At 46.5% G+C, this 20,542-nt stretch overlaps 1 protein-coding gene across 1 annotated transcript; it reads right to left on the minus strand.

Moving 5' to 3' along the window:
- Positions 1 to 9,580: 9,580 nt before the first annotated feature.
- LOC123087088 (uncharacterized) lies at positions 9,581 to 11,225 on the minus strand. Its single transcript, XM_044508994.1, has 3 exons — positions 11,095 to 11,225; positions 10,194 to 10,503; positions 9,581 to 10,020 (listed from the first exon to the last, which is right to left on the minus strand). Exons 1-3 carry the CDS (start codon positions 11,165 to 11,167, stop codon positions 9,636 to 9,638), a joined length of 768 nt encoding a protein of 255 aa, XP_044364929.1. The 5' UTR covers positions 11,168 to 11,225; the 3' UTR covers positions 9,581 to 9,635.
- Positions 11,226 to 20,542: the final 9,317 nt, after the last annotated feature.

Consider the following 20,542-nt stretch of genomic DNA (forward strand, 5'->3'; position numbering starts at 1 on the left):
AATCCCACATCGGTCACTTTCTTGCGCCTGGGAGCGCGTCAAGTGGTGCGCCCAACCACCGTCACGTGTCACACATTGGTTGTACCCTCAGGATTTTTTTTTCACGTGTTTTTAGTTTTTTTAATTATTTTTGCTAGTTCTTTTCTAGGTTTTGATGACAATTTATTAGAAAGTAATGATTTTTCGCAAGAACCACAAAAAATTAAAGAAGCACAATTCTAGTTTTCTTCCCAACTGTGCTCCCAACTTTTTTGAAGAAGCACAATTGTTGGTTCCACTTTTTGGGTTTACGGTTTCTTTTGGCTTTTGATCTTTTTCGGCTTTGGTTTTCTCTGTTTTCATTTTTATTTCATTTTAGTTTTTTTATTTCCTATTCTTCCGTGAATGTTTTCGTCCAAACCAATTAATATAAGATCTACTTTTAAAGATCTTGATATGAGAAATTCAATGAGGAAACATTTCGTGATTTGGACGAAAACATTCACAGAAGATGGGAGTACATGCAGCGACAAATGGGCGTACATGTAATGCGTCACTTGTGAGTAGTAGAGAAGGTGGGAGTGATCTTTGCGAGCATGGCCTTGATTAGTAATTTTGCTGCTTGTTAGGGTGTTGGGGTTTTCACCTCCTACAACAATGGGAGGCGCATGTATAAGATGCCAACCAGCCCAGCCGTGTGCTACTGTTTGAAGAAGAAAAAAGCCACAGCAAGAAGCATTCTTTGCCGAAAGGTTAAGGGCACGCCTATGTCTCGCTTATAGCGAGACGTAGGTTGCGCTCGCATTGGCCCCACACTAAATGGGCTGACCCAACGTGAGAGGCCACATGCCCCTGACTTTTTTTCTACTTTTTCACGTTTTTTGTTTTATCTTTCTTTATCGAAAAAACTAACGCCCACACGTGTGCATCTTGTACATCGCCCACACACCTTCATCATCACTCATTTTGCCACGTATGAACAGATGACATCAGTAGGAATCTTTTTGGTTTCGGCTCAAAAATGTTTTATCTCCTAATTAAAAAATCAAATTAAAAATCCATTTTCACCATTAAATCCGTCTCAACGAGATCTTCGAAACTAGAGCCCATGTTGATATGATTCGACGAAAATTTTTTCTGCCCAAAAATTGCCATCATGTTTACATTGTAGTTGCCATAATGTTTAAACTAAAGTTGCCATGTGGCAATTTTAGTTTGTATAGCATGTCAATTTTAATTTTTTGATGATGGTAATTCCAGTACTTTGACCATGAAAATTATTTTTTGTGTGAACCATGACAATTTTAAGTGCATGTATCATGACATTTTTAGTTTATGGTTCATGGCAAGTCTAGTTTCTTAATTTCCCATTTTATAATATGTCAAAATTTATTTTAAATGTAGAAGAAAATAGCTAAAACATATCATGGCAACTTCAGTGTAAACACCATGACAATTCATATGCAATAGACATGGCAACTTTTAATCACAAAAAAAATTCGTCGAAATATATTGATATGAGATCTAGTTTCGAAGATCTCGTTGCGAGGGATTTAATGGTGGATACGGATTTTCAGTCGGATTTTTTATTTAAGAGATAAAACATTTTAAAAACTGAAAATCTAAAAAGATTCCCACATGCATGCATACGGTGACATGGCACAGTCTGTGTGTTATAGGGTGTGTGGACGGGTTTCGCTCCCACCACACGTGTGGGCGTTAGCGTTGTCCTTCTTTATTTATTATTGGTTTAAACTTTAAAATATTCTAAATAAATATATTAAAAAACACTTTACATAAAGCATTTTAAAAAATGTTAAATATGTATAGATAAAATATTTCTGATGTATACAGAAAATGTATTCTAAACATATACAATGTGTGTGAAATATGTTGATTACATATTTAAAAATATATATTATTCAAGCATTTGAAGAAAAATATTAATAAAAAATTTGTAAAATATTTATCAAGCATTCAAAAAATATAAGATGTGTGTAGAAAAAAATCTTTTCCATGTATATGAAAAATGTATACAGGAAAAAAATAATGTGCATGAAAAACTGTTGATAAGTTGTTTAAAAAATGTTAAATGTGAATAGAGGAAATATTTCTCATGTATATGGAAAATGTATATAAAAGTATACAATGTGTATTAAAAATGTTGCTCACGTATTTAAAAAAATGTTAATCAAGAATCTAAACAAATCATAATCTAGAATTTTGAAAAGTTAAATCTGTATAGAAAATATTTGTCATGTATACGAGAAATATATACAAAACAAATACAATGTGTATGGATTTTTTATCATGTTTATAAAAATGTTCCTGCAGTATAAAAAAAGAAGAAACAATATGCAAAATATGTAGTGAAGCAGTTAATGGATCAACACGTGTGGGCGAAGTGCAAACATGCCACGTGTGGGCGTTATCATTTAAGAAAAAAAATGATTCGTACAAATATATGTAATTCTGGTCCAAATCTTAGATCCAAGTGCAAACTACTTATAGTCTTAATTAAAGTTGCATAATGCCAAGGCAAGCAAGTGCATCAACCAAAAATCTTGGGTCCGAATAACTGCCACACGTGTGGCGTCGATAGGAACCCGCCCGCACGCCTCGTGCGGCATAGACGGGGATCGGCCCGCACGACCACGTCCGAGCGCACAAAAGCACGGCCCGCACGTCCGGTGTGTGGCAACCCCGCCTGCACTGCCCCGTCCGGGCCAGAAGACCGGTTGCCCGCACGACCCAGCCGATCCACGCCTCCGATCCATCCCCTCTCTCGTACGCCGCCATCATCCCCCACCTCTCGAACCCCGACATCCGTCGCCGGCCATCCCTGGTTGCCATGGCAACCAGGGCAGATCCGTAGGGCGCTCCGACCCCAAACCACACCCTAACCCTTCCCATCCCCAGCCGCCCACTCCAATCCAGCCCTCCAGACATGATCAACTAAAACCAGGTGAAAATTCTCGATCTCGTCCTTCCCTCTCATCCTTAAGGCTGAAAATCTCCCGATCTTGTACTGGGTCCATACTATAGGGGTAGAACACTGCATGGTTCGGTGTATATTCGCAATTGCCAGGCAGAATACACCAGATCTGCCATGTACTACGTTTGAGGTTAACTTAGGTGCCTAGTTTAGGCACTTAAGTAGTTGGGTATGAAATGGATGAGTAGGAATCCCTAAAAAAGGGCAGGAAGGACGATTTTTTGAATGAAGAGGGTGGGAAAAAATAATTGCCACTTGTGTGTAACGACAGTTGCCGCTTGTGTATGATGACAATTGCCACCTATTTTGACCTGTTGCTTGCCATCCCTATCTTCCATGTGCAAGCAGCAGAAGAATACAATTCTTGTGGATTATTGATGCCTTTTTGATCATCTAGTGATTGAGAACATGTCGGAAAAGAATCGAGACGCGGAAAGGATGAATCGCGAAGGTGGCGCTGATGCTTGGGGTTCTCAAAGGCCAGAAACACCGCCTTGGGATGCAGCAGAGTATAGTCAACTCATCTCTGCAGGGCCATTGCTACCACTACTAGAACAGTATGCAGGCGTAGGTGTGATGCGTGGTAACAAAAAGAAGAGAGCAGTTGCCAACTTCGCAATGATGAAGATGACATTCTACTTATGTCCTACACTCCCATTTTTTGCAGGTTCTTATGACCAAAACACTCTCAGGGGGGCCCCATGGCAAGTTCAGTCACAAGGCGCTAATACTGACATATTTACGGGCAACCAACCTCAACTAGCTAGTATGGCTAATCAAGGTAATGCAAAACCAAAAAAAACACATACTGCTGTGGACGTGAAAAATGGACATGCAAAAAAACTGGCAAGAGGACTCACGAGTTATCACGGGTGAAAATGCAGGGCCTTCATGCAGCACGTGGCATCAGCCAGCACCCATGTACCTGCCATCGACGTCATACACAGGTCAGTGCATAAAAAAAGTGAAGTTGCGGATGTTCAATTAGCAGAAGGGGCATAGTTGGCAGCTCCAAATTGCCATGACTGGACTTCTACAATTGCCATGAATTTAAAACTACATTTGCCATCCCTGGACAACTGTTGTTGCCATCAGTGGACACTTGCAGTTGCCATGGAGAAACAACTGCAGTTGCCATGCCAGAGCAACTACAGTTGCCATGTCATTGCAACTGCAGTTGCCATGGAGGAACAACTGCGGTTGCCATGCCGATGCAACTATAGTTGCCATGCCAGTAAAACTGCAGTTGCCACATCAGGGGCGACTATAGTTGCCGTGCTAGCACAAACTGCAAATTGCCATGAATTGACCAACCACTACTATGCTTACAGCGTATTACGCTGGTGGTGACACGGCAAACGTCCCGTGGCAAGCTTCACAAATTGCAGGTGGAGCACGACATTTTGGTGTCACAGACCACACAAGATGGCCAAATGCAGCACAACAAGGTAAGGAAAAAAATTGAACCACAAAAAACATCACTACATTTGTTGTTTGTAGTTTTTTGTAGGCAAAACAATAGTTGCCATGTTTGTTGAACAGTACCTGCCATGACTGGACAGCTACAGCTGCCACACATGTCCACACGCAGTCTCACGGCTTGCTGTTTGAAAATATGTCGTGCCAAATCAACGAAGATGGTGTGATCCGTTGTGATACACATCTTATTCAACCAAAAAATCTTACTCTCGTGCTTGTTTTTTCTATTACAGAACCTACAACTATAGTGAACAGCGGTGCGGGGACATCTACTGCGGGGAGCTCTGAGCGCACGGAAGACGCGTTCCACCAGCCAGCAGACTGTCATGCCGCAAACAATTTCGAGTCAGAGTCGGGAATGGCAATCATTCCAGCAATGCCGACGAGCACCCCTTTGAACACAAGCACTAGCAACACTCGAGTAGATGGAACTGCCGCCGATACTGAAGCGAATGATGAAACTGACAACGACGCACAAGAGGATGAAGATGGTGGGCAATCCGAGATCGTGGTACCTCAGCCACCATACATTGGGAAGAGATTTGGATCGTTCGCAGAAGCAAAGGAATACTACCAGGCATACGCAAAGTTCCATGGATTTGCGGTCAACACCGAGTACCATAGGAAAATTAAGAAAACTAATGAGTACAGCAGAGGTGAGATGAGGTGCCACAAGGCACGGAGGAACAAGAAGGGGAAAGGTGTTGCGCCTGTCGTTTCGGAACGAAAGAGAGGCATCATTCTCAAGACGGGGTGCCCTGTCCGGTGTAAGCTAAACGTAGATGGAGCAACATGGGTGGTCAATGAGTATTTTGACGAGCACAACCACGAACTCATAAATAAGTTCGACCTGGTGAAATTTCTGACCGCCCACAGAGGGTTCACCCCCGTCGAAAGGAAATTCGTAAAGCTGCTACATGATTGTAACGTCGGTCCATCAAGAATGGTACAGATACTATCTCTCATCCACAGCAAAAAGGGGACTCTGAGTAGCATGCCGTACATACCAGCTAATGTCACAAACCTACAGGCCAAGTACCGTAGAGAGAGCAAGTTGGCAGACATAGAGGCCACAATAGCCTACTTCGATGCGAAAGCAAAGGAAGATCCAGATTTCTTCTACAAGATAAGGTTGGACGATGAGGACCGTGTCAGGAACATGTATTGGGTGGATGGTGCTGCAAGGAGAGCCTACAAACATTTCCAAGATTGCATTTCATTCGACGCGACGTACCTCACCAATATGTACAAGATGCCATGCGCTCCGTTCATAGGAATAAATAACCACAATCAGTCGTTGCAGTTTGGATGCGGCCTCGTCCGGAACAAAGACACTGATGGGTACGTTTGGCTGTTCAAGACCTTCTTGGAGTGCATGGATGGACTTGCTCCGATGAACATAATAACGGACCAAGATTTCAGCATGCGTGCAGGCATAGAGGAGGTCTTTCCGTTGGCAGTGCACAGGCACTGCAGGTGGCACATTATAAAGAAGGCTGAGGAGACGCTAGGACCGTTCTTTGCCGACCGTCCAGAGCTGCATAAGGCATTCGAGCTGTGCGTGGACCACAGCTTGACGGTGGAGGAGTTTGAAAGGAGCTGGATGGCCATGACCGAAACACATCAAGTCCAGGACAACGAGACTCTTGTTAGCCTGTGGGAGAAGCGAATGTACTGGGTGCCGGCCTACTTCATGCAGTGCTTCTTCCCCTTTCTGCAGACTACGCAGCGCAGCGAGGGGTTCAATGCTGTTTTAAAGCGGTACGTCAGCCCTGGCAACTCATTGCTACAGTTTGCCAAGCAGTACACAACTTTGCAACAAAAAATTCTGGGATCTGAGCTACAGCAAGAAGCGACCACAGCCCTAAAGCAGCCAAAATTGCTAACGTATTTACCGATGGAGAGGCAAATGAGCAAGATATACACCAACAAGATCTTTAACAAGTAAGTCAGTTGCATTACAGTCTTATTTGCATAAAAAGCACCAAGTCAGTAGGGGCCTTATAGAGTGCAATGCAGTTGCCATGACATGCAGCTGCCATGTTTAATGAAATACTGTTTGCCATGCTTACTCAGATGTAGTTGCCATGTTAAAATGAAAATTTTGTTTTGGCATACTTGCTCGGGTGCATTTCCCTTGTTGAATGAAGTGCAGTTGCCATGTTTTATGCGCTGTGCTTCCATTGGAGCATGTTGGCATGCAAATGCCAATGTCAAAAAATGCTAAAAAAATGTTATATTGGCGACACATATGCTGAAATGCAGTTGCCATGTTTAATGAAATGCATCTGCCCTTTTTTTGAAATGCAATTGACATGTTTACTCAGCTGTAGATGCCATGTTTAATAAAAATGCAGTTGCCATGTTTTATGCAATGTGCTTCCATTGGGGAATGTTGGTGTGGAAATGACGATATCCAGTTGAAAATGTACTGCAATTGCCATGTCTGTTGTACTGCAATTGCCATGTATGTTGTAATGCATTTGCCATGTGTAGTGTACTGCATTTGCCATGTTCAACGTAATATATTTGCCATGTTCAATGAACTATGTTTGCCATGTTCAAACAAAATGTATTTCTATTTCCATGACAACATAAGGGTGTACAAGAAAAAGATCGCACGAAAGTTTAACAGAAAACACACAAAACTTGCAGATTCCAGGAAGAAATAAAGCGTGCCAGCATGTTCACGGCTTTCCGGGTGGACGAACATACGTTCAAGGTGTGTTCTATTTTGGGCATGTCAGATTCAGAACCTGAAGACGCGGACAAAGGAAGGAACTACTTCGTCAGAGCCTCGATAGGCGAAGGCGAGTACTACTGCCAATGCTGCAAATTCGAACGGGACGGCATTGTGTGCTGTCACATACTAAAAGTCATGGACATGAACGCTGTGACACGCATGCCCCGCCATTTCATAAGGAGGCGATGGACTTGGGACGCTGACGACGCGTTGGCGCCGCAGACAACACACGCAGTTCTGGCTGTGCATGACGAGAGACCTGAGTCAACCATGGAAGCCGTGAGGCACGTTGTGCTGACAAAGAACTATGCTGAGCTAATTGATGAAGCGTGCAAGAGTGATGACACAGCGAGAGTCGCAGAAAAACACAGGAAGGCACTGAAAAGAGAGCTTGATGAGATCAAAAAAAGGAAAGCCGAGGAAGCCTTACACCGGTTCCCCCGCACATCAAGTGTGCCTTCATCCACGGGGCCATCGTCTGAAAACTCGGAGATAGGATCTGGAACAGCAAGCACACAAACCCAGGTCAGGAACCCACCCCGTTCCATCACAAAGGGTCGTCCGAGAGAGATAAGGTACAAGTCGGGACTGGAGATTCAAGCAAAACACAAGAAAACGAAGAAAGGGGCGGGCAATCCATGAGCAAAAATTGGGGCGCTGTGACATGGTCCATGTGGACATTTTGTTTTGTACCCCTATACGATGGGATTTTTTTAATTGGGAGAATGACTCTTGAGGGGGGACAGAAGTAGAAGGAAAATTCATTGAATGGATAAATGCATTTGCCATGTTATGGGTACTTAATCTGCCATGTTATGTGTAGTTAATCTGCCATGCTATTTTATACCAAATATGCCATGCTATTTTATACTAGATAAGCCATGCTATTTTATACTAAATATGCCATGCTACTTTATACTAAATATGCCATGTTAGTTGTACTGGATCTGCCATGTTAGTTGTACTGGATTTGCCATGTAAGTTGTACTGGATCTGCCATGTTATTTATGATGTATCTGCCATGTTAGCTGTACTGAAAATTTCCGGATGCTTTTTGTAATGACTCTGCATGGCATATATCCCCATGACAAATACGATGCGGTTTAGAAGCACGTAGTGTGTTGTGTGCAATGTATGGGAAAACAAGTTGGAAAAAAAAGCGTAAACGTGCATAAACCGCAGCAAAGGTTATGGCTACATGATAAACCTACCCAATGCTAGCCGGTGCAATTAGCGATGAAAAAGAACAAGCAAAACAGCCAAAAATGAAAAAATGACGATGACTTTCACTAACCATGTCTGTTGAACTACATTTGCCATCTTTTTTTGAAAACATCGCAGACGCATTCGAAACAGCAAAAAACAATGCTAGAAACGACGAAACCACTGTCGTAATGATAAACATAAAAACAGATCTGATGTAACGCCTAAAATAGGTTCACGTCCACACATGTATTACAGAAAACACTAAAAATGTCGCTAACACGCCACCATTACATAGTAGGCTACACGAGGTTGCAGTCATAACGTAGCACACAAAACATAGTTTTCGACAAAGAACAGAGAGATAGTACCTTACATTCCTCAACAACAGAATGTAAGGTGTGCGTCTGGTGTGTAACGCCACGTGATCACTTGTACTTCTTGATGACTTGCTTGACAGCTTCCTCCACGAACTCGCGTGCTCCGGACCGCTTGTTGAAATCTTCATTCGTCAGCCAGTTCCATGTGCAGATTTTTCGGAGCTCAACGACCGTTGCATCTGTGATAGCGGGGACAATTCTGCCTTCCCACTTTGCAAAGTATTCCAGCGCGTGAAAGCCACAGTCCGTCCTGCACGAGGAAAAAGAGTTCAGGTGAACACGCAAAATGGACAGCTGCAGCAAAGATGGACTTCAGTTCAGATGTGTCAACAAAAAGAGGGGGTGGATTGATGTAAAAATGGCACATGAAGGAGCGGGTTAAAAGAAATTACGTGTTCCCTTGCTTCACAGTCGCCACATACTCAGTCGGGAAATGCCTGATCTGGACCTTTGAATGTTCGTAGTGACGGTTCCAAGTCTCTTTGAGGTTCTTGATGAAGAATTCGGCATGCGTAGTAAGGTCTGCATCAGCTTCCGAACGGATTGAATCAAGCACCTCGATACGTTGGTTCTTCAGGTCAAGACAGACCGCATAGTGGTGACCACACTTGTCGTGTCGGTCGTGTGGTGCAAGCTCCTGGAACATGGGGAACATGACCTGCATTTAAAAAAGTGAAGAAATGAGATACAAAGTTCACATGAAAGAACAACAGAGGGACAAAAAAATTAGAATCACGTAGAATGTTTGATTATGGGTGGGAGTAGTTGAAAGAAAGTTGCCGTCCATTGTATGAACAAAATGAGCCATGTATTTTACTATCAAGTTGCCACATAGTTTGCATGGGGATACAAAAAATCAAGAAGTCAGTGTGCACGGCAACTGTTGCCACATGAAAACTTCTGCCACACAAACACAAGTACAGGTTCTGGCAAAAAACCACGCCATGTGAAAAAACGGTGCAGACAGGAAAGGAGTACTCACATATTTCTTCAGTGTGAGCTTGAAGTCACCGTGTTGTGCAAAATTGTTCCTCAGGATTTTGTGGTGGAAGTCACCATCCCATATTTTGCAGGTCACACTGTAATGCATGATTATCTTGTCGGCGCATACATCGGTGTGATTGTTGATGTAGTCGATCCCGCATGCAACTACATTCGTCGACATTTTTCCGTTTGGCCTCACGGACTCGGCAAGATCACCCAGGTCGACGTACGTCGCTCCGCACTGAATGACTTTCGTTCTGTCCAAACATGAGCTGTATGAAAACGATATAGCATGGAAGAATCATGCCTACTAAGTAAAAAAATATATGAAAGAACTAAAACGTAAGCGGACCATTTATAAAAAGTACGAAGTAGATAAATGGTAAAAAAGAGCAAGCAAGATGAGAGATTATGGGGTATGGTAATTTACGCTTTCAGCTCCTTCATGTGCTTGCTGTTGGTCCTCGCATTTCCAAAACGCTTGACGATATCGTACAGCTGGGTCTGTTCCTTAGTGGCCCTGAATTCGGGCTCGTAGTCTTCCGCGGGGGGTGGGTGAACTACCCTCTGCTGCCTCACAGGACCAGGGGTGACACTCCTAATGGTATCCTCAGATACCGTATCTGCAGGCACATTGGAACTTGATTGCCCTTGCCCTCGTGAGGAACTCCTCTGCAATGCTGTCTCCTCGATCATGCGGTAAACTTCATCAAGTGACGGTGAAATCTCCTCAGGGGTGGCTGCAATGAATATAAAAAAAGTGGGTTAGGATACATATAAAATCCAAAAACAGATGGATTGTGAGGAGGTAAAGGTCCATGATGTGATATGTAGGTAGAAAAAGTGGGGCAGTTGCCATGGGTGGTCCAACTACAGTCGCTATGACATAGCAAATACAATTGCCATGTAGTTGCACTGTAGTTGCCACCTAGTTGTACTGTAGGTACCATGTCACAGCAACTGCAGTTGCCATGTTGTGTCGGCTCCACTTGCCATGTGAATGCCGTATGAAAAAATGCAGCATGGTAGAAAAAATGCAGGTGGCATGATGTGGCAAATCCAGTTGCCATGTGTACTGAACTGTATTTGCCATGTGACAGCAACTACAGTTGCCATGTTGAAATAACTTCAGTTGCCACGTGCTTGCCCAAATGTCAAACGCAGCATGGCAGCAAGAAAAAAACGTAGGTGACATGGTGCATCAAATCCAGTTGCCATGTCGTCACATGGCAGTTGCCGTCACAAGTGAGGACCCCCAAAGAATGTGATTGGGACAAAAGTCAAACTACAAACATGTATACAAGAAAATCGTAAGTGCGTGATGAGTGTACCTTGCACAATTGGCTCTGCGAACTTGACAGCCTTCCTGCCCTCGACCATTGGCTGCGCCATCATTGCGGGCATGCCTCCTGGGAAAGCAAAGGCAACTGGTATAGGATCGTGCACCACCGGTTGATCTTGACTGACGCCGAGGCTGAAGCTCGGTGGGGTAAAGGCCATTGGGTGCCTCTCATTCCTACTGGCCGGACCACGAACGACTTTCGGGGCAGAATCCAAGGGTGAAAGATCGACAAACATATCTGAATCGGCCGCTACAAAATGATCGGCCTTATTTGCAGGGCGGGGCGTGTTGTCAGCGGTCTCAGCCGCAGCTTTCATGACAATCTTCTTGTTTGGACTGTAGGGGACACCGACATTGACTGGGAGCCTGGAAGTGCGCAGATTTATGCTGGGGATTTCCGCTGCGGGTGAAGGCGCAGTCTGCTCCGGGCGTTCCTCTGCGTCACTCGTGCCCGGCTTGACACCTGCATCAGTTGTGCTCCGGTCTTGCGGTTTCTCCATCACATTGATTTTTGCAGGTGGCGGGAACAGTGTGGACGCAGGAACATAACCAGATTCGTCTCTCCTGCTCCTAGCTACAGCCGGAGCGTTGGGTATGTCTGTTGATTGCTTGCGGGGGCTACGACGCCTAGGTGGAAGACCAGCACGCGGAACGGTCGCCTTAGCAGTATCTCCACCGACAGGAGCTGGAGCTGTTGTGCCAGGATTCTCATCTGCAGATGGCATATCCTTGTGAAGTGCCGCCTCAGCCGCTTCTGTCATGGACACAGGTGAGACACCAGGCACGCGCTTGGAATCAGTGTCAGATGAGCGGGAATCTTCCTTGCCTAGGTTGGTCTCGGGAGCATCCACTTCGACGCTTGCTGATGGGGTGGCATGGCTCACAGCAGCATCCTTCATTGCCAGAAGAGTTGGCAATATTTCAGCTGTCCTGGCGGATACCGACTCGTCACTCCCCGATGTACGGATGCCTGTTGTTCTAGCCTGCACATCTGCAGCCGGCGGAGATGGTCGGCCACTTGCATCAGAGTTAGTGGGAGCAGTTGACGGTGCAGCAGCAGTATTGTCGCCTGGCGCCTCATGTACATCTGAGTTGCCACCTGTTGACAACTTTGAATGCAGGCGTTCGAGTGGGTCTCTACTGATATGCTTGGCCCCGCGCGTAGTAGTCTTCTTCACCCTGCAAAGGAAAAAAAGCACGTGAAAAATGGTATGAAAAAATGGACAAAAAAATATGTTTGCAATGATAGAAGCATTAAAAAACTAAAAACAAGTGGAAAAAGCTGGTAGTTGCCATGTAAGGGGGTCATGAGTTGCCATGTGCCATAGTTAGCAGTTGCCATACAGCAGCAGTTATCAAAGTTAGGCAAATTGAAAGGAATGATAGAAATGTCTGATCTGTGAGGAATGCAATTTCAAAATTAGGTGGGGGATGAACTCTCAGAAGAAAATGGTAAAAAAAAGATGACAGTTGCCATTAGGTACAGAAATAGTTGCCATTTGGCCTAGATGCCAGTTGCCATGTAAAGATAATAGGAGTTGCCATACATTTAAAAAATGAAGGAAGAAATCATTTGGAAAAACAGCAGTTGCCTCGTGGGGGATGATAACAGAAGAACATGTGACAAAGCAGACCAGTTGCATTGAAAAATCAAGAAAAAAACCGCTATCTCAAATGAAAAGCACATGGAGAAACCTACTTCTTGACTGCCTTCCTCAGGTCAGGCAACACGACAGGATCCCCGGTGTTGGTCGTCGTCGTACGAGCAGAAGACCTGGTGGAAGGGATGTCACCGGCAATGGGGGCACCTTTGTTCAAGCGAGCAGAAACACGGGTTGGCGTTGGCGCCTGTTTCTTCGTAGCTGCTCGTCCACCAGCGGTCGGCTCACTGCACGCAACAGATGGAAGGAAAAAAGAAGGTGGCAATTGTCAGACAACAAACTAATTGCCGCGCTTGACAAAAAACAAGTGCAAAAGAAATGGATGAGATTGTTCCAAAGAAAAGATCACAGCAGAAAACTAAAATTGAGAGTCGAACCTCTTCCTGGCAGCTACGGGATCGATCCTAGACCTCTTGCCAGCAGAACCCTGCCCAACATCCTCTGGAGCCCTCCCCCTCCTTGATGGCAAAACCCCCTCGCCTCTCGCAGCCGTATGTTCTTTCACTTTCTCCGGTGGGTGGGCACCTGTTGCATCCTTGCCCTTCTTGCCGCATGTGCGAACTTCAGCGTGTTCATCGTCATCGGTGTCATCGTCGTCGTCCTTGCTGAGGCCAGCGTCTCCATCCACATCATCCTGTGTGTCACCGGGCTCTTGGGAGCTGTTGTAGTCATACCGGCCACGGCAACCGGTTGGCCGATGTGTATGTTCTGGGACAAATGAAGTGAACTGCCTCGCAACCGCGTCGCTGTCAGAGGCACTGAGGGACGTCCACCCCTCAACCAACTTCCCGAGCAGGCCGGTCATTCCGGATGCAAACTGCCCAATTAGATGCTCCACTGGTGCCCTCGCCTGTGCACGAAAACAAGAAGCATCAACAAAACAACACCCGTACTGCATTCGCTTCCGCGACATCAACATGTAATCCACGGCAAACCGTAGATGTGGACATTTTGATTACCTCAGAAGGGCAAGACGGAGCTGAGTGCACGTCCATCCACTTTTCAAATTTTTGAGGCCCCCCAAACACGCTGTAGTCTATAGCATGCTTGGCCATCAGCTATGAAAAACAAAAAAAGAAATTGTAAGCATGCCTTATAAACCACGGACGGTTGCGTCATGTCAAATTTGTAAGCATGCCGTGTGAAAAAGACATAAACAAAAACTAACCTGTAGTTTTCCATATGTGCCATCAGTTGCCCTGTCCGCGGCAAGCACAGCCTTGACAGCGCTGATGGTCCACGCAGAAACAACAAACTTGTGAGTAGGCGGCGGGCCTCCTATCCCGGTGAAATCCACGATGGACAGATCAAGAGAGTCGACATACATGAGCTGATTTAAAACAATTTTGCAAAGAAAAGAAAATATCAGTTGCCATCGTGGTTAATTTGTAGTTCAGAAAAAAGAGAGCAGGATAATGTATGATCCAACGATAATATGTATGTGTTAGTTGCCATCAAAGTGTGATGGCAGTTGTCATCCTACTGTGATAGCAGTTGCCATGCTAATATGAAGGTAGTTGCCACATTGTCAGTATGATAGTTGCCACGTTGTCATTATGGCAGTTGCCACATTATCACTATGGCAGTTGCCATCTTGTTATGACCAGATTGTCATGCATGAAATAAAAGTACGTTATAAACAAAGAGTTCACACAGAGATCTGGTGAAAATAAATACCATTAAGTGCAGACGACAACCCTTCTGGTACATCTTGTTTTTGAAAGCATCGTGGAGAAAGTCGGCAATAAACTTACACCAGTTCATACTCTTCACGTTTTTCAGATTCGCCTGCACCACACAAAATTTCAGGGCAAAAAAGTTTGCCGCGTCAGAAATCAAAACGGAAGAAACCCAACGAAAACACTGGCAGTAGCAAGCATGGATCATTCACCAGGATGGGGAAACATTTGTTGCTTGGGCGAAGAGAAGTGGTCGGCGCGAAAACAGCTGAGATGAGGTACATGAGTAGCTTCATCTTGAAAACTTCTCCGTGCGTCGTCATGTCCTGCAGAGAATCTGCCAGTACAGACGTGTTCGGCATTGCCTCCAACCCAGGAAACAAACGGGCGAACAGCTCTTCCTCGATCTCATTATTAATCTCGTACGGGACTTTGATATGTCCCCGAGGCACACCCAAAGTGCAGAACACGGATTCCTCATTCAATGGAAGTCTTCCCCGTCCCGGGATCACGAATTCCCCGGAGGCGGGATCGTATATCTCACCAAGCCAGTCGCATACCGGGTTGACAAGGTTCGTACACCGGACATCCATCAGAACCTGCATACCCATCTCAGTAGCAGCTCCCTTTTGATCGTCAGTGAATTTGTCAATCAACACGGTCAGACGTTCCTGGGAGGCTCTGTTGCGAATACGTTTCTTCTTCTGCAAAAAACAAACACAAAAGTGTTGAGCTGTTGCCATGTTTTTGCAATGTTATGAAAATTTAGTTCATGATGGACGACTATAAAAAAGATCTAGTAGCCAACAAATAACATAAATCAGGAGGAGGGGGCGGGTGTGCGGACAATTACCTCATCGCCCTCTTTTCTCCGTCCAGTTGCCTGGTTACGTTGAGGTGGATCCATGAAATCGTCATCATCACTTTGATGATCGCCACGAGCCATTCTGCTGATGTAGGAACAGACCAAATTGTTAATGGCGAAAATGTAAAATGCAATGGGTAAGCAGTTGCCACCTAACAGAAAAATATTAACTATTTGAATGCAAATGTGGTTGCCATACTATGCAGCCAGTTTGCCACACTGTCATATCTGTATTGTGGCAACAGACATTGTGTTCACATACTGTATTGCAACATGATTATACAAAATACAAAGTGGCAAACACGCCAACTCGATGTGCACATTAGTTCCGTCCAGTGCTACCGATTGTGGCAACTATCAAAGTTTGGAAACTGTCACAAATAATTCAGAAAAAAAACAAGTCTCACAAATGAAAAAGAATGTTTGAGGTTACTATTATGTAAATTCAGTAAAAAATCAGTTTGCCTCGTTCAAGAGCGTGTATGTGGCAACTATCTCATTCATTTAGTAAATTTTAGTTGCCCCCCTTGTGTGTGAGCTTGAACACATTTGTGGCAACTATGACAGTCAGTTTCAGAAAATATGTTGCCGCAGAAGAGAACACATTTGTGGCAACTGCCACATTTGTTCATGTAGTTTAGTTGCCACACACCTATTCACGTTCGGTCATACTGCCATAGTTGCCACATTCAGAAAGCATATTTTTTCTGGTTACTTATCGTACAAGTTCAGCAGAATTAAAATTTGCCACATGGGAAGAGCATGCGTGTGGCAACTTCCACAGGAGTTCAATGAAATTAGTTGCCACCTCGTTTTGGGGTGGCAACTATGACAGTCATTTTCGGAAATCTGTTGCCACATGGGAGAACACGTTTGTGGCAACTACCACGTTTCTTCAGGTAGTTTAGTTGCCGCACATTTGTTCACGTTCAATCATACTGCCAATTTCGCCACAATCTGCAGTTTCAACCCCAAAACTAGACTAGATCTAGGTTTCAATGGCAACTGCTTCAACCTCAAAATCACCCTTACAATTCTCGCGCGAAATTGCTGCAACCCCAAATTTCGAACCAATCCGCACCAAAACAACCCGGCGGACAACTCTCAAAATCCAAATGCAAGACTAATGCGTTGCCTACGAGCAGGCATAGCCTCACCGACGATGCCGCCGCAGCGGCGGCGACGAAACTGCCCACTCCCACGAAGCAACGGCAGGCACACAACTATGGCGCACCGCCGCAGCGGCGGGAACGCCGGCGCACCGCTGAATCGCCGGAATTTCTAGGAATGGATCTAGAAATCGAACAGGGAGGAAAGAAGGGAACAAAATCAGGGAGGGTATGCGATAGATGAAGCGAGCATTACCTTCGACCCGCACGCGTTCCGGCGACGCCGCTCCGCTCCGACGAGCACCACCAACGCCCGCGAACACCGTCGACTGTCCCGCCTTCGCCGTCGCCTTCTCCCCTCGCCTTCTCCTCCAGTGGACTGTAATGCGAGTGGGTTGTGCCAGTAAATGCGACGCGGGGGAGAGTGAATGGAACCGTGAGGGAGAGGGTGGAGGGGTGTGCGACGTGTTTGACGTCAACTGCGGTCGGACCGTGGCGTGCGGGCGCATGGCAGTTCCACCACACGCCTCTCAGTGGCAACCGCTGACCGCGGGATGGCAACTACCGTGCGGGCGAACCCACTCGCACACCGCACACTAGAATCGTCCAACGTGGCGCCGAAAACCAGCCCTTTTGCTCCAAGATTCGTGCAAAATGAAACCAACGGCGATGCTTGCGTGTGTACGGAGTGGTGAACGCCCACACGTGTGGGCGTTAACATTTCCGAAAATCTTTATATGCTCAAGATCAACTTGCGTTGCACTTCTAATTAGTCGAAGACACAATTTTTCGGACTGTTCATTGCCCAACCTTGGATCTCGTCTCTCAGCTTGGTCTGAATCCACAATGGCCCTGGAGCAAATCCGCAGTAGAGTTTGTGTAGAACCAAAGCATTGCAGAGCAGGAAACGGGCCAGCGTCCTCTGCACGCTCCCGCCGTGGTAATGCACCAAGTTGATCTCCCTCACATGTCTCCTCAGGCAAGGGATGCTCACCGCCGGCATGGTCACGAGGATGTCATGCTCGTTGTACCTGAGCTGGTGCGCGTCGGCGATCTCCCCCACCTTGCATTCTTCTTCCCATCTATCGCGCGCGTCCAACTCGTCGTCGTCGGGGCCTGTTTCAAAGATCAACGAAAGCACCTCAAGTGATGGGGCGTGGCCGAGTATCCTGCTCACGGCAGCAGTGGCGTCGCCGTGCAGGAGGCGGCCTGTTAGCTCGAGGTGAAGGAGGCTGGTGAAAACCGGTAACGTCGCTGGAGCGTCGAGTTGTATGTCGGAGCCCAGCCGTATGGATTGCAGGTGCAGGTGCTTGGTGGAGGAGACTAGCTGCAGGAACTCTCCGAGTTTAGTGAGCTCCTCCGACGAGACCTCCTTGCCAGAGATATCGATCGAGCACGACGTGAAACTCGAACGGCCGGTGCCCTGGAGGTCGAGGAGAGACGTGTCGGGCACGTCGCCACGGTACTCCAGGGAGTAGAGCTTGCCATCGGCCGCGACGAATACCTTGGCTAGGTTGTGGCAGCACCGGAGCGCGAGCCTGCGGAGGCGGCGGTTGCCAAGGAGGGAGAGCGTCGTCACCGTGCCGCAGTTCTCGAGGGTGAGATCGGCGAGACGCGGGCATCCGTCGACGAGGCTCTGTACGTGTCGCTCGTGGTCGGACACGCGGGCGAGGAGCAGCACCTCGAGGGACGGCAGGCTGATGGCGGCCGGCGGGGAGAGGCTGCAGGGGCCGATGCTGATGCTGAGCGTCCGCAGCGCAGCGCAGGAGAAGAGCCTCATCGGGACGGTGTACTGTGCCATATGGTGCATGTGGGAGCCAGGGCAGTAAGGACGGGGCTCGCGACGGAGGCTGAGGTCGAGCTCAAGCCCAGCAGGCGCACGGTCGGCCTGCTTGAGGGCGTAGAACACCCAGTGGTCGACCGCCGGGGCGTCCTCGGGGCGGTACTTGTCGAAGACGACGCGGAGCGGCGGCGCGGGCGAGGCATGCACGCCGTGGCGCGCGAGAAGGGCCGCGGTGACGGCGGTGGTGAACGGCAGCTTCCGGTCAGGGTCGTCGGGCCGGCCATTGTCGGAGCAGCAGTTGTCCTTGTCCTCCTCGACGATGGGCCGGGCTCTCAGGCTCCTCCAGCCACACCGCGTCGACGCAGGTGAAGGTGTCGCGCCACCGGGTCGACAGCACTGCCGCGCGCGCCGCCGCCCGCGCTGACAGCTTGTGGGCCTCATTGATTTGACTTCCTGGTGGATGTGTGGGTTAGATACGCGTTGCGCGCCTAACTAATTAGGAAAAATCCGCTGTCAGCTTTGCATGGTATTACAACTACCAACGAATTTCGATAGTGCGTACGTGGAGATGTATTCCACCTGATTGGACCGGCTGCGGGGCCAGCCCTATAGATTCGACTGTGGTCTACAGGTGCACATGCATCCTCCCAGGGCCCTGCTCCCAGTACCACTTTTGTCCTTACCGATTAGTAGTACTGATCTAATAGCTGCCCATGCATGCACGAGCTCGCAGGATGAGTGAAGTGAGTGAACTCGATTAGATTCCTTAAATGTGCAGATTTTCTTCACTAGTATTAAATGAATTACTGTCTTGGTATAAAACTCTGGTGCTAAAAAGTTCAGTTAAGTTGCGAACAAACATTCCGAGATAGGGAAACAAAAGTGTTGCTGAAGAATTTCTGAGCCAACAAAAGTGTGGCTGAAGAATTTTTGAAGCTAAATTATTCATAGTTTTTGTATTAACATATTATGTAAATATACATTAATTTACTTAGTTGATTTTTTAATGGCGAGCTCTTCAAAAATTAGTCCGCAAAATCCTTCATGCTTGTACACAAACGCACCGGGTATGCTAGATTAAAGTTCATTTATGTGGGCTTTCAGTAAAGTCCTTCGTGTTTGAACACAAAAGCACCGGGCATGCTATATTAAAATTTGTCATGCAGGGATCTATCCTTGTATAATCGCCCAATGAATTATGTAAAGTCCTTCATGTGGGTACACAAACGCACCGGGTATGCTAGATTAAAGTTTATTTAAGTGGGGTCTATCTTTGTGTCCGGCGCTTTCAGTAAAGTCCTTCGTGTTTGAACACGAAAGCATCGGGCATGCTATATTAAAGTTTATCATGCGGGGATCTATCCTTGTGCAATCGCCCAGTGAATTACGTAAAGTTCTTCATGCTTGTACAGGAACGCACCGGGTATGCTGGATTAAGGCGCATTAAGTGGGGGCCTATTTTTGTGCAATCGCACGGTCCTTTCAGTAAAGTCCTTCGTGTTTGATCACGAAAGCACCGGGCATACTATATTCAAGTTTGTCATGCAGGAATCTATCCTTGTGTAGTCGCCCAGTGAATTATGTAAAGTTCTTCATGTTTGTACACGAACGCACCGGGTATGCGAGATTAAAGTTCATTGAGTGGGGTATATCTTTAAAGCGGGGTTGTACTTTTTCAAAAAAAGTTTCAGTTGACATTGAAATATTTTTCATGCATATGGTTGTTACCACGGTTATTTAAAAAAATAATCCACTCAAAATAAAGTTCTTCAATTTTTTCAATAATGGTCTTAAATGGCCAGAAAGAAAGTTTCATTTCCAGGCCAAGATCTCGGCAGTCTCACGGCACAAAATCTCATGGAAGAAGAAGCCCAGCCAGATCTAATCGGGTGTGTTTCAAATTGTGAAAACTGGGAAGAGGAAGTGTGGTGTGTACTACTGCGTCGTAGGTGTAGGTACTACTAGGTAGGAGCGTCAGGGGAGGCAGATACGATGTGACTGTATATTCCTGTATAGCAAACCGGGTGTTGTTTATTTGGATTTTAAGGCTGCAACCAGTGGCCCATGGCGCGCGGATTCATAGGAAGTAGCAGCGGCAGCTATACGCGTTGCGCGCCGAACCGGTTAGTAATAGCCATATTCGGGGAGGAGAGGATGCGCCCCAGCGTGGCGTCGCTGAGTGTGCTCAGGCGGTCCTCTCGTCGCCTCGCTCTGGCGATCTTGGCGATCTTCGTCACGTAGGTAGGAATAGGATTGCCCGATGGTGACAAGACGGCAAGGTTTAGAGGCAAGACTTGCACCTTATTCGTTGCGTTCATCCTTCTTCCTCTCTTATATGAA

This window comes from Triticum aestivum, chromosome 1B, assembly GCF_018294505.1.
Source record: "Triticum aestivum cultivar Chinese Spring chromosome 1B, IWGSC CS RefSeq v2.1, whole genome shotgun sequence".
Taxonomy (NCBI): domain Eukaryota; kingdom Viridiplantae; phylum Streptophyta; class Magnoliopsida; order Poales; family Poaceae; genus Triticum; species Triticum aestivum.